Source organism: Chinchilla lanigera, unplaced genomic scaffold, assembly GCF_000276665.1.
Source record: "Chinchilla lanigera isolate Chin_1 unplaced genomic scaffold, ChiLan1.0 scaffold00047, whole genome shotgun sequence".
NCBI lineage: Eukaryota > Metazoa > Chordata > Mammalia > Rodentia > Chinchillidae > Chinchilla > Chinchilla lanigera.
This window is the reverse complement of record NW_004955448.1, coordinates 513,642-528,870: the sequence shown is the minus strand read 5'-3', so window position 1 is coordinate 528,870 and position 15,229 is coordinate 513,642. Positions and strand designations below refer to the sequence as shown.

General features: G+C 37.5%; 1 protein-coding gene across 4 annotated transcripts in view; it reads left to right on the top strand.

The window, feature by feature from the left end:
• The first annotated feature begins 5,961 nt into the window (after window positions 1-5,961).
• Cp (ceruloplasmin (ferroxidase)) overlaps window positions 5,962-15,229 on the top strand; it is a 52,847-nt gene continuing 43,579 nt past the window's right edge. For 2 of the 4 annotated variants that reach the window (XM_005392987.2, XM_005392985.2), the window contains exons 1-2: window positions 5,963-6,297; window positions 12,240-12,487. In XM_005392987.2, the coding sequence (XP_005393044.1) occupies window positions 6,152-6,297; window positions 12,240-12,487 (394 nt within the window). In that variant the 5' untranslated portion in view covers window positions 5,963-6,151. Of the gene's footprint in view, window positions 6,298-12,239; window positions 12,488-15,229 lie in introns of all 4 variants that reach the window. The other 2 variants (XM_013518624.1, XM_005392988.2) reach the window with 2 other exon arrangements.

Sequence of the window (15,229 nt, the reverse complement as noted above, 5' to 3'; positions counted from 1 at the left end):
TAATTCTCATGCATCCAGTAAATATTTGCTTTCTCCAAACTTGGCAACCAGGCACAGCGTGTGTACCCCTAAGCCCTGAGGGATTATTCAAATTAGCCAAGCCTAAGCCACTTACCCTGCCTGCCTTTCACACAGAAATCCCAGGCGTGGCTGTGTCCTATCTGTCCACTTGCTCCTGCTCCTGCCTTCCAAGCAAATTTGGTTCCTCACTACATGGCTCTGTGTGGCACACTGCCCCCTTGTTTCTCGAGGAACTGTGAGTAGCAATAAGCTCTTCCTTCAAGAGCACAGGCCTCTTTAAGATGTCCTCTTTCAAATACACTCTATAAATTAAGATCCAGCACACCAAGTCATTTAGAGCTATCCAGAGTATATGTCCCAGCACAGAGTAGAAATAGGTAGAAGAGGGGCTGAGGATGTCAAGAAGGGAGACTGTTTCAAGAAAGCCTCCCATTAAAGTTCTGTGTAGCCAGTAAGTTTTTCTTTCATCTTTTTCTTAAAAATTAATTTTATTGGTACATTTTTCACATACATAACGATCACACTCATCACAGGGAATTTGTACCTGTACATAATATATCTTAATTCTTTTTGCCCATTCCCCTCACATCCCTTCAATCCTTCTTCCCCATTCCCTTTACAAAACTTTATTTCTGTTGTTTTCCTTCCATTCTTTTTTATTTTTTAATTCTTATTCCCTCTCTTTCCTTTCCCCTCCCCGCTCCCTTATTCCCCCTCCCATTTGAAAATTTTCTTCCAACTTGCCAATATCTGTCCTCCATTTTGGTCCTTATTTACCCTTTTGGCTTCTCACACAAGAAAAATAATGTGATATTTAAATATATGTCTGATTTATTTCACTTAAAATATGATCTCAAGGTGCACCCATTTACCTAAAAATATGTCAAGATTATCATTCTTTATGGCAGAGTAGTACTCCATTATATATAAAAACCACATTTTTTTATCCATTCTTTTGATGATGGGCACTACAGCTGTTTCCAAGATTTACATATTACAAATTGTGTTGCCATAAACATGGATACACATATATTGCTGTGGTATGATGCTTTTAACTATTATAGGAATGGGTCTAGTTTTAGTCTTTGATGTGTGGAAAGCCAATTTTTCCAGCACCATTTATTAAAGATGCTATCTTTCTTCCAGTGAAGATGTTTGGCCTCTTTGTCAAAGATAAGGTGGCTGAGAGGGTTTGGAATTGGTTCTGCATCTTCTAGTCTGATTCCTTGATCATTTGGTATGTTTTTTTGTCAGTACCATGTTGTTTTTATGATGGCACCTTTGTAGTATAATTTCAAGCTGGGGATTATAATGCCCCTTGCCTTCCCCTTGTTTCCCAGAATTGCTTTTGCTCTTTTGGTTCCAAATAAATTTTAGGATTGTTTTCTGTAGTTCTGTGAAGTATGCTGTTGGTATTTTGATTAGGATTGCATTAAATATGTATAACAGTTTTAGAAATATGGCCATTTTCAGGATAGTGGTTCTGCCTATCCAAGAACAAGAGATATATTTCCATTTTTCTGATATTTTCTTCCATCTCCTTTTTCAGAGTACTGTAGTTTTTAATGTAAAGTTCTTTTACTTCCTTTATTAGATTGATTTTTAATATTTCATTTTTCTTGATGCTGTTGTGAAAGGTACTGTTTCCCTCTCAGTGAGTTAGTTTCTCTCTCAGTAAGTTAGTTATTCATGAAGGAGAATGCTGTTGATTTTTGAGTGTTGACTTTGCATCCAGCTATACTACTAAATTTTGTTATTAAATCTAAGAGTCTTAGGGTCTTCTATGTAGAGTATTATGTCATCTCCAAGTAATGATAATTTAATTTCTTTCTTTCCTATTCTTATTCTTTTTATTTCTCGCTCTTGTCTAATTGCTCTGGCTAATGGTTCCAGAACTATATTAAGTAGGAAAGGTGATGGTGGATATCTTTGTCTTGCTCCTGATTTTACAGTGAAAATGCTTTTGGTTTTTGTCCATTTAGTATGATGTTGGCTATTGATTTGTCATAGCTGGCTTTTATCAGACTGAGATAAGGACTTTCTATTCCAATTTTCTGTAGGGTTTTTACCATGAATGGGTTTTGCACTTTGTCAATTACTTTTTCTGCATCTATTGAGATGATCATGTGATTTTTGCTTTTGCTTCTGTTAATTTGGTGTACTAAATTTTGATTTGCATATTCTGCATCCCTGGGATAAATCCCACTTGGTCATGGTGTATAATCTTCTTGATGATTTGCTTTATTCTGTCTGCCAGGATCTTATTAAGGACGTTTTGCAACTGTGTTCATTATGGCCTGTAGTTCTCATTTTTGGTTGAATCCTTCTGTGTTCTGGTATCAGGGTAACACTTGTTTCCAGGAACGAGTTTGGAAGTATTGCTTCTTTTTTAATTTCTTTATAGAGTTTGAGGAGTAGTGGCATTCAGTCTTCTCTAAATTTCTTGCATTCTTCAATCTTTTTAAAGGAGAATTCTATTATTGTGGTTCAGTTTCACTGTGAATAAATCGCATGTTTTTCTCTCTCTGTATCATTCAAGGTAGTGAGAGAACAAGAAGAAAGGGTTAATTAAATCATTGCACCATTAAAAAAGCCTCTTCCCCATAGTACTGTAGACTTTTATATCAAATCTCCCAGCAGATTAGAGTCAGATTTCCCTCTTCTTCTGCCTGTGACTACATTACATGCCAGGAGCTGCTGAGAAGGGCTATGGCCTCCTAACGGGAAGCCAAAGGGACATGGAATGACCAAAGATCCATCTGAGAAATCCTTCCCTAAATAGCCATGAACTCACTGATAGAAAAGGGTCAGTTAAGCTCACAGGGCAATGCGGTATACTCATTATCAAAGTTCTGTATGTGACCACACTCACCACAGAATTCCACAGTTACACAACCGCCTGTGATAAAAAAGAAAACCACATTTCAGCATAGAAGTCTGGCTGGTCATGGGCAGAATGACCTGCTGCTTTATCCTAAGCAGTCACTGAATGAAGGATAGTCCTAGGTGGTGGTTTGTTTCTAGGTAATTTTGCTAGCCTTGAGTAGAGGTTAAATGCCAGTTCTCATGGGCCAACAAGAAAGGAACCAGGGCTGTGAAAAGGAGTGTGGGAGATATGAGGAAATCCAACTTGCCAGAAGGAAGAAACCAAAGTGACATTCAGTAAAGGAAGCTACTTGTTTGCTTCAGCCATTATCAGCTTCAGAATCTCAGTTGCTAAATGCAAATCAGATTCACCCAGTCCAGAACTCTTTAAGACACTACCAGCCAAAAGCAACCATGAAAAATGATTACCTCTTCTGCTATGTAGCTCTACTCCAACTACCACACAGTTAAATGAACTTAGACATATAATACTTGTGTACAACAAGCTAAAAGGTAAACCTGGTGTTCTGAGGTAAAAATCTTTAACAGGCATGGCTGGGATCTAGGCAGTGGAGATAGAGATGCCCCTCTTTCTTCTGACGCTCTACTGAGTTTCTTCTGGTGTCCCAGTCCTGCTCTTCCTGTTGTACCCACGCTATGCTGTAGTGATGCATTTCTTGAGGGCAGAAAATTCCCAGCTGTGACATTGTCCCAAGTCTGCTTCTAAGTACCAACTCTGGAGACATGGCAGTGAGGGTTGCACCTGTGAATAACTCTACCAATGACTGGTTTCTCATAGTCCCCAATAACTTCACCCTCTTATCTAAATAATCCCAAGATCCAGAGAATTCTTTCCACTTCCAGTCACACAGCAGTCACGTACCTTTTAATGGGAAGAGTAATTGCCACAAAGCAGGATAGAAGGAGCTGGGATGATGGGGCACACCTGTAGTCCCAGCACTCCAGGAGGCAGAAGAAGGAGGGTCATGGCGAGTTTGAGGACAGTGTGGGCTATGTAGTGAGTTCAAGTGTAGATCCTGTCTCAAAAGAGCAAAACAAACAAACAAATAAAGCAAGACAAAAATGTGGATTTCAGGACTCTTCTTACACTACACCTCCAGGGGTTGCCAGGCCCAGTCACGGTGTCACTGTGGAACCAGTCCCCTTCACGCTGACAGTACTGTGAGCAATCACTTGAGCCAGTTTGTTTGTAGGATGGTCGCCTGTAGAATTTGCTGGAAGAGGTAACTTTGGGGTTGGTGGCTATTGTCTGGTCTCCCGTTCAGGCCCACAGTGTTGGCGCTGAGTTTGAGCACAGAATAGAGAAGGAGAATAGAGAGTCACTGGCTCATAGTGACTTCATGCCGATTAGAAACATGTCCCCTCCCTCCAGAAAAAGAACTGCTAAAAGATGTCCCCTTGGTGCGGGCTATTTCCAGAAAAGAGCCCGTTTGGAAACCGATTTTTCAAAGAAACAGCTCTTGCCAGGCACAAGGTTTGGTCAGAAGAGTCTGGACATGATGTCAGCTCTATTCTGGTCCTCTCAATGGTCGTAGGGCATAGTTGTCCAAGGCAGCTCCAGAAGAAGGCTTGGGCATGAGGTGCTGTGACTCCGTTTTCTCTGTCAGGTCGTTTAGCAAAGATGTTACCAGCTAGGGCTGGGGATATAGTTCAGTGGCAGAGAGATTGCCTGGGATTTAGAAAGCCCTTGCTTCAATCCCCAGCATCCCCAAAATAGAAGAGATTATTACTAGCTGGTGAAAGGAGCTCCTCCTCTATGTGTGTTCATTCATATCATGTCAGCTAATCATTTGTGAGGCTGACATTTTACAGATGAGGAAGCTAAATCTAAGATTAAACATGTTGTCTGAGATTGATCAGATTCTGATCTTTATCTTGCTAGTTTTACAACCTTCACTATTCCCCTTCCCTGGGTCATTTCCTCCACAGCTCTTACCACTGTACTGTGCATTCCATATCTCATTTGTATCTTGTCAGTTGCTCCCAAGTAGGTTATAAACTCCATAAGGGCAAACACTTTGTGAGTGTTTTACTCAGTGCTATAGATCCTGTGTTTAGGACAGAGCTGGACTATAATATTTCTTATAAACAGAGCTATAATATTCCTTTAACGCACCACTATCCAAACATCCCATACCAACTTATTTAGACAGCCACTGGCAAATACTTATATCGTGCTTTGTTTTACATTTTCCCAGAGAAAAGAGTATATTAACACAGTGTCAATTGTTGTCATCGAGATTTTCTTCAGTTTAGAAAAGTCCTTTTATACATCCTGCTATGAGGTTCATGACTTACAGAAGGTTTTAATTAAAGGTCTCCCACTCTAAAATTCACACACACTTCCAAGAGAAATTCCAGGCTAATAAACTAGGGTACTTTCTATTTACTAAGACTGCACTTTGCCTGATGACAGGTTCATTTTCTGTTTCTGATTTTGGATTTTTTTTTTTAGGCAGGATTTTACTACATTGCCCAGGCTGCTATCAACTCCTGGTGATGTTCTTCCCAGAGTCACCAGCGTAGCTGTGAACAGGTGCATGCCACCAACCCGTTTATGGCTGATTTCTTTGATGAGTCAAACAAAATTGTCAATCACTCCTATGCTGTGCTAGTAATTGCCATGGAGCAAATTTCTGTGATTAAGTTTTTGTGATACTTGGTAAAGTTCCTGTGCTGATGTGCTCAAAGCTGAGTCAACAACTCCTTCAAAATAGAATTCTTATTGTTACTTACTAAAGTTTGGCATGCAAAGTATCATGTTTCAGATCTTAAAGGTTACAAGTGTTTGTTAGGCTTTTAGAAATAACACAGAACTGCACATTTTAATTCATTTTATGTAATCTTTGGCCCGGTTTATTAAGTCTGCCTGATGCAGGACACTCTACTGCATCACATTGTTGGAGGAACAAAGGGAGCATTTAGAGATGGTCTCTGCTTTCCTGGAATTTGCATAAATAAAGGAAAAAAGCACAGAGTTTTGCATTCTTTAGTGCCCAACAATAACTGTTGACTTTTTATTTGTAGTCAGACAAGCCTGGCAACCAAGGACTATTTCATTTTCCTCCCTGAGTTTACGAGAACCTGACTGAATTGGAAAATGATATTTGCTTTAACGAAACAATTTACTCTTGTGCAACATTAAGTGTGTCAATCAAGCAAATAAAGGAAGACAGCCATATTTATAAAATTGCCTGCTTCTAATTTTACTTCATTGTTTCTCTGGCTCCAAGAGAGGAAGAAAATGAAGCTTTTTGTGCTTGGCATCTTTCTGTTTTTATATAGTACTCCAGCCTGGACAAAAGATACGCATTATTACATTGGAATTAATGAGACAACTTGGAATTATGCCCCTGACGATGAGGTAAAGACGCTTATTTCAGCTGACAAGTAAGTCACTATTTTTATTGCTTATGGGCTGCATCTACAAATTATGAATTTAAAGTCAGTATGATGAAATATTTCTTTAATTTGTTATACACAGAAACTTCAAAGCATAGGCTTGAAATTTAAGATACTTTGTCAGTCTCCTCTATAATCTGAATGCTTTTCAGTAGACAGCTAACCCAATCCTTTCACGTTAGTCTTGGGGAACAGTGCTGGCTGGCCAGTCACTACTGCATCTGCCATCAGCATTCCTTTGATGCAGAAGATTATCTAAACAGTGACTGTAAGGAATGTTGGTTTATGACACCATATGCTTCTCATTAATGGCAAGGATGAAATTTTTTAAATCCTTCTAAACGTCATTTATAGAAATAAAATACAACTTTAACAAGTATGATTCTTCCTAATACTTGCTGGATTACCGTGTGCACTGAGTGAATGGAATTTGTCTTTCAGAGCTTCATAGTCCGTCCCTGTACAAGTGGGTAATAATCACAACTCATAGCATTGTTTGGAGAGTGGGTACATGCAAAACTCTCAGCACAGCACTGTCCTCAGCAATCATATATATCTGTACCAAAGAGTATTAGATACTTATTTTCATGGCCCTGAAAACACTCTATGTGGTTTAAGTGTGTGTTTTCATGTTTGATTTGAAAGCTCCTTTGTGTCAAGCAATATTCACTATATACAATAAAGCAAAATACACAGTTATAGCTGAAGCATTTTTTTTAAATCTTGGAACTTTATTTATACTGAGGCCATCATTTTAAATAATATGAATCAAACATTTACCACCAATGGAAATTGTGCATTCAAAACCAAAATTCATTACATTAACAGATATATTTTAATGGTGATTACATACAAATAAACCCAATGACAGCAGCTGCAGAGAGTGTATCTTTAAAACATGGTTAAGTAAGTATGTCAAATATCACAACTATTGACTCTTATTAATGAGTATATACCATTCTGTTTAATTTTACATATTTTTGAATTTTTCATGTAAAAAATAAATCCATAGCTGGCAATAATATCTAATTATGCTATTAAATTAGTAATATGCAGTAAGGAAAATCTGACCTAAAGATAACTTGGTATAAAGACAACTAGTACATCTTGCAACTATTATTTTTTCTGAAATCTGGTTTAGCAATAATATTCTTTTCTTAGGAGTATGCCATATTTTCACTGCATCATTAGAAACATTATTTTGTATAGATTCAGTGTTATCCTGGTAAATACATTGTAAACTATATGTTTTTATTTCTAAGGAAAAAGGTCAGGTATACTAAAGGATAAAAATGTTAGGCTCAGAGTATAGCTTAGGGGTAGAGCATGTGCATGGCCCTGAGTTTGCTCCCCATTATAGCAATAAATAGATGTATAAATACATGTGTTGCTTTATTCCATACTACCATTAACTGCCTGCCATTCTTTATGATCAAAAATCAGTTTATTGGGCACAAATTATGTGCAACAGTTCTCCAACCATGCTACTATAAAGGAGTCTCTAATACTAGAAATTAGGGAACAGAAGAGGGAAGGAGGCTGGTAAGAATTTGGTAGGGGGGATTAGTTTGTTTTCAGATACTCTTGCAGTGGCTATCCAGTGAGTATAAGTATTTGCTTACACCATTGTTACTTACTAGGGATACTTAAGGATACTTGGAAAGAAAACTGGGGCATTTTCCAGTTGAAGTTCACCTTTCTTTCTGTCATTGAACTGTACCCTTTTGTGGATTCAACAGCAGCCTAGGGTGGCACAGACCCTGGTGGGGTTGGTCACATGGTCTACGATTCTTTTCCCCATACATCTGAGCAGTGACTACAGCTTTACAATTTTACCAATATTTTATTAAACTTTTTGAATAGATGAATATGGTAGCAACTTTTTGTTCCCTTCTTTGTCCCAGATTGCCCAAGGTTTCACTGACATGTCCAGCCCAGTCAGTGAAAAATGATAGAGTATCACTAGGCATGGTTGGCGCTCTGTCTTATGTGATGGCTAAAAAGCAGTAGAAATAAACAAGATGAGGAATAAGATGTGAAAGAGTACAAGATGGGTGTTAGGTGAAGAACTGGATTAAATTGGGTATTGACCTTGAAGGTCCTGAGTAATGAGGAAAAGATATATTGAGATGGCAAGAACTCCACCTGTTATGACTACTGCTTGATCACAGGAGACACAAAATAATATCTGTGACTATGTGAACACAAATGAATAAATGTTTGGTTTTTTTACTTTCCTGGCTAAGAAAATAGAGTTTACCTTTTGTTATTAATGCTCCTTTTTTATTTCTAAAGGGGTAGGTGGAAAGTAATTTACTTATTCTGTTATATTTAATAAGAATTAAGAAAACATACATAAAAATTAGTAAGTATAACAGTGTGTTCTTGACCCATCAGAGGCATCAGTTAAATATTTATTGAACTGACTGTACAATAGCATAGATAATACTATTATCTTTAGGTTACTTTTTTCCCAGTGACTTCTAGAAAGCTGGAAATAAGTGAAAATTTCTCTAATCACAAGAACAGATATTACCAAACCCTTTTATGCTTGGTTTTGGAGGCTCTCACTAAGGCTTGGGGAATTTCTTAATGTACATGTTTTACAAACTTTGTTACCTAGTTTTCCAGTCCATTGTAGGTTTGAAAACAAGTGATACAGTGAAGGTGTCATTATGAATAAACACAAAGTCTAAGAAGCCAAACAGCTCAAACTCTGGCCAGGGAAACAGACAACAACTTAAGGCCATGCTACTGTCCAATACAAGGATAATTAAAATGTGATCTTGGGTGATCAGACTGTAATGTGCTCAATAAATGCTCTTTACTAGTGTTATGAGCAAAAAGGTAACTTTCTCCCCATTATATCCTATTTAAGAAAACAGGATAGCAAACAGTATTTTAGAGAAAAATCTTGCACTGAAGTCATTTATTATTTTATTTCTATTAAAAAATAAACTTAGGCACATTGAAATTTTAACAAGATTATTTCAGCATTCAGTCATTTGTGAATCTGGCTGCAGGAGACACACAGAGTTCACTAGGGAGTGGGGAGGTAGAAGAGAAGCGAATTTTATAAGGTACTCAAAGAAGCAAGCTTAAGAAAACATATCTGATTAAAGTGGAAAATTCCTAGAAGTTAACAGGCAGTTTCTGGTTTGCAAAGCCTCCAGTTAGCGATTTGCTTCTGATTGCTGACTATGTAAGTTTAGATTTCATTTGATTGTTTCCATTGAAGTGTGTTTTGGTTTGCTTACACAGAACCCAAGACATTAGAGCTATCTCAGGCTGATGGCCTCCTAATTAATGATTTTTAACACTTTTCTAAAGTTAATTTGACAACTTTTACATGATTCTTAAAGAAGTACAATTTTTAGGTAACGTTACCTGAAAAATTCACATACAGTGACTCATTCTCTAAAGTTGCCAAATAAAAAATGAGCAAGCAATAGCTACTGTGGTACAAACACAGTTGTTCCTTCCACACAGGATAGCCTGTATTAAAGAACCAATTAAATGACTATCCTTTAGTACAGGGTAAGCTGTATTAAAGAACTAATTAAATAAACTACCTCTACAGTTTATTATCATAGTTTCTATTTTTCCTAAGAATAGTGAAAACAGAAGGTTGATCATTAAGTATTGTGTTCACGTTGTGCTGGTGAAGCAAGCCTTGTTATTAAAAAAAATTATAGTTGCATATAAGTTGGTGCTATGCACCTCGGACCGAGTCTCTGCTGAGCTCCTATTTCTTCATGACTGCTGTGTGTAGTAGGCCAAATTTCTAAAGCAGCCTGCAAAAATGTCTTGCTCTGAATCTCCAAAACCTGAGTAGGCTAAGCTCTCACTCCCACGACGTATGTTTTAGTCAACGGCAACACCAACCTTAGGGATACTGTCTGGGTGGCCTCATCTAAATGTAGAGAGTCCTCTGGTGGCAAAAGAGAAAGTCAGAGATTCAAAGAGATGCAAGGAGGATTTCCCACTGGTGCTGATCAAATGGTTCCACTTGGGAAGCATGCAGGTAGCTTTAAGGAAGAGACCCCAGCCCCAGTAAACAGGAATTTCAGTCTTGCAAAATCAGCGCACTGAATTATGCCTGTGGCCAGAATGGTCTAAAAAGGTGAATTTGCCACAAGGCTTCAGACACCTGCTCAGCCTTGTTATGTCCCAATCAGAGACTGCAGTCATCAGGCATCAGACTGACGACTCACAGAACTGTGAGGGTGTAAATGGGTATTATTTCAAGCTGCTATTGATTCTTTGTCATGAAGCAATTAAAGTCTAGTACATTATTTCTCAGTTAATGAAGGGAAACATCCAGCAACTTTTCATCTACAATACTGATGATGTTTTTAGTAACTATATGTAAGTATTAAACAGAGACCACTTGAGTGAATTCTGAATTCACGAGGGGAAGAGTATTATTATTGTCTTACTAAGCAATATAGAAAATCCCCTATTATTAAAAACTTATTTCTGTGTTTGAATCTACCATAAATTATAGGAGTTAGGGTTTTATTTTAAGGAGGGATACTGAAAATAAAAACTTTTGTTATTGGGAGGGAAAAATATACTGTAATGAGTAGAAAAGAACATATTGCAATTTTCAAGAGGAGAAACTACAATTTAATGTGAATTATTTGTTCGGTTCAAAAACCAATTAAAATAGATTTTTGTGACTGAATAGCTGGCTGGCAAACTTCCTGCTTCTAGTAACTGACCCTTTGTCCTCAAGCGGTTCTCTTGAAATTAAACAGACATTCCCTAATGACCTTTTGGTGTTTCTTTGGAGACAGACCATAAGCAAATAGAACTCCCCCAAAATATCACATGATGTGAAATATTTCCCAACTTGGTTAAAGGGAATTTTTCACAGTAAAAAGACAAGATGGAAAAGCCAGTTTGCATATTGCAATACATTAAAAAAGGATTCCAAATGCTAAAAACTTGACCTGTACTGTATAATAGTTTCAAATCAATTATTTTAAAAGTAATTTTTCACACATCCCCCCACTTCAAGAAGAGACTTTGGTTGGGGCCTTGGAAGAGACCTTGACTGTAGAGGAGCTGGCTGAAGCCCATGACTGAAGCGCGTCCTTCTAAATGACTGCATTGCATTGCTCACTAGCAGGCCCCACTGAGCTGTCTGCAGCTGTCATTAAAGTCAGTAATTTAAGGGTCAGTTTGAGTTCAAATGCCAACTTTATTTTTATTCTTTTCTTACCTTTTTTATCATGGTTACTGTTTACTAAGTTGGTATATTCGGGAAACTTTTAGGCAGCTACTAACAGGCACTATTCCAAACATACACATTCGATGTCAACTATCTACTGTAGTGAAAAATTTGAAAAAACACAGATAATTTAAATCCAAAGACAATTTAAGAACTCACTTATATTGCATGTTTCAATTCCGATCTTCATTTAGGTATGCTAAATGAAATAAAAATGATAGAATAATAAAGTGCCATTAATTTCTACAGGAAAAAATGCTTATACATATGTTACATACAAACTTTGATGTCAAATATCCATATTGATTCCTTATAATCACATTTTTTTCCTGTAGCTAAGGGTTATGTGATAGTGAAAAAGTACCTTAAATACTTTATTATATTTCACTTTAATTTTGCATTCTACAGTATTCCAAAATGCTTCTGTTTTATACAAAAATCTTGAGAAATTTACTGCAGTAATATGTGCCACATTTTTATGGTGGCTTCAGATAGTTCTCCACTATATACCTGATATGAAACACCTCACATAAATAAAACAATGAGGTTAAGCTCCAGCTCTCCATTTCATTTTTGAAGGCCTCCTTACAACAGGCAAACATTTAATGTGATATGGTTATTAATTTTCCCTTAATTATAATGTAATTTTCAGAAATGCTGGCCTCTGATTAAGTTGTCTTATTTTCCCTTGCAGGGACCAGTACAACATCTATCTTCAAAGTGGCCAAGACAGAATTGGAAGAACATACAAGAAAGCCCTTTATTATCAGTACACAGATGGAACCTTTAGTGCAACTGTAGAGAAACCAAATTGGCTAGGGTTTTTAGGCCCTATTGTCAAAGCTGAAATTGGAGATAAAGTTTACATACATTTAAAAAACTTTGCCTCTAGGCCCTACACTTTTCATGCACATGGAGTAACCTACTATAAGGAGCATGAGGGTAAGTTCATGCTGTGGAACTTCCTCTTACTTTTTAGTGCTCAAACATCTCTCTGTGTTAGTCAGTTTCCTGTTGCTGGGACATAATACCTGACATCCACAACTTACAGGAGGAGAGGTTTATTTTGGCTCATGGTTTCAGTGGGTTCTGCTCATGGTCAGCTGACTTCAGGGCAGAAACCACAGGGTGGAAGGGCATGGTGGAAGAAAACTGCTCAACCCATGGTGACCAGAAAGCAGAGAGAAAAGGGAGAAGACAGGGACAAGAATATGTCCTCAGATCACACCTTCAGTGACTGGCCTCTTCCCGCAAGGCTCTATCTCCTTATAGCACATTCAGCTATGAACTCATCCATAGATACTACTGCTGAGTGTAGTTCTCCCATGATCCAATCCCCTTCCCAAAACCCCACCTCTGAACATAGGACTTTCAGAGGACATTTTAGATCGAATCCATAACATTCTCCTTTTGGACAAGACCTGTAGCTATGTCATTTAGCTCTACATCATTTCATCAAAAAGTACTTTGGTTCATCATTATAATGTTGTGTTTCTCTTGGTTGTGCAAGTTTGTGTAAAGTGTGAATGTCATAGATTTCTGGGTGGACTCAGATACTGAAAGTCATGCAGCCTCTTTCAATGTCTAATTCTTTTCCAGCCAAATAATCAGAATAAGAAAAATAGACAATGTGGCTTATCCTACAAGAGGCAAACCTCCAGAGGGAAGAGAAAGGACTTTAAATGGGGCTTGTCTTATCCCTGAAATTTCTGCACATGTTCATATTGTAGCTGCTGTCATCTCCCATCCTAATTTTGGATAAACTATCCCAGTTTAGGTGGCATGAGTAGTCTCATACATTAGCCAAATGTTACATGTGGCTTGAGTGACTCTAGAGTCACGTCTGAGACACAATTAACTGAGGAGTCATTTGAATGTCAGACTTAGCAGTTATAAAGAATGGTGCATGATGGGCATGGTGACATATGCCTGTAATTCCAGGATCTAGAAGGCTGAGATAGGAGGATCACAAGTTCAAGGCTGGCCTGGGCAACTCAGTGACTAAGTGAGATAGTTATTGTTTCAAAATAAAAAATAAGAAAAAGACTGACAAAGATGAGATGCTTATGATCTTATTCATGGTATAGGCTGAATGTCTTTTATTCAGAATGTTTAGGACCGGAAGTATTTTGAATTTCAAGTTTTTTTTTTGTTTTTTTTTTTTTTTCAGATTTTTAGACAGTTTGTGTATAATGAGATATCTTGTCAATGGGATTCAAGTCTAAACACAAAATTCATTTACATTTTATATACACCTTATACGTATAGGCTGAAGAGATTTAAATACATATATTCAACACTTTGGGGCATGAAACAAAGTTTCAGGGTATGAAATTTTCATGTTGATCCTCAAATTTTGGATTTTGGAGCAGTTTGAATTTCAGATTTTTGGACTGGGAATGCTCAACCTGTGCTTGATGATGACGTGAAAAAGGGTGGTTTTTGTTGTGGTTAAGAGAAAGGGCTTTGAATTAACAGGTCAGGGTTTAGTCTCAGTGTATTAGTTAGAGTTCTCTAGAACAACAGAATCAATAGAAAATATATGCATAATTATGCAAAGGGATTTATTAGATAAGCTTACAGGATCTGAGGTGAAAGAATCCACAATGGCCATCTATGTGCTAGAGAGATAGAAGATCCAGCAGCTGCTCAGCCCAAGAAGATGGGAGAACAAGAGGGACCAAGGATGCACCACCAGTACAACGTTGAAGGTCTGAAACTCACTGGAGAGTCGCTGGCGGAAGTCTGCCCTGGAAGGCTGGATAAGTGAGACCTGGAGATTGATGACCAGAGGTGACAGCTGTGAAAGATGCACTTGCTCAAGAAGACTGGACGTTTTCAAAACAGGCACACTTCCTTCTTTCCTCCCTGTTTATTCCACCCACGCTACAAACCTATCAATTGGAATGGCTCTTTTCCCTCTGTTTGCTTACCTACATGTCAATTATCCACAAACACGCCTAGCACAGTACTTTACTAATCTGCTAGGCATATCTTACTCCACTCAAATGACATGGTAATAATGGTCACACTCAGCATCCCCTTTGGATGGAGAGGTGACATTTACCAAGATACCTAAGTCATGCTTTAGTTTTTTTGTCTATAAAAAAAAGCAATAAAAGTACATAATAATAGCTTAGTAAACATCAGGTATTATCATAAGAAAAATCAAGGTCATGTTACAGTTCACTGAAATTGTAAGAGTCAACTCTGAAAATTAATAGAAAACAAGACTTGGAGGGCTACGGATTTAGCTCAGTGGCATAAGCACCTGCCTGGCAAGTACAAGGTTGTGAGTTCAATCCCTGGTACCGCAAGAAAAAAAGAAAAAAGAAAAAAGAAAACTAGATTTCATTAATTATTAGTTTTTGTTTTTAAAAGAGGAATTATTTTTAAAAGTAAATGTTTACAGTACCTCTTTTTTCTGTTTGTTTTTCTAAACAAAACAATTACATTAATAGCATAAATGAGTAATACCATAAATGAGTTATTCTCTTTTTCCATTTTACAATTGCATGGTACATTAGAAAACTGGCATTTTCAAATTATAATAATGTCATTGTCCTTTTCCTTCTCTTCCTACTCCTTGTCTTCCTCCTCCTCCTCCTCTTCATCATCATTCCCCTCCTTTAAACTGGGGATTGGATCCAGGGCCTTCACACTGAGCTATATTCTCAGCCCATT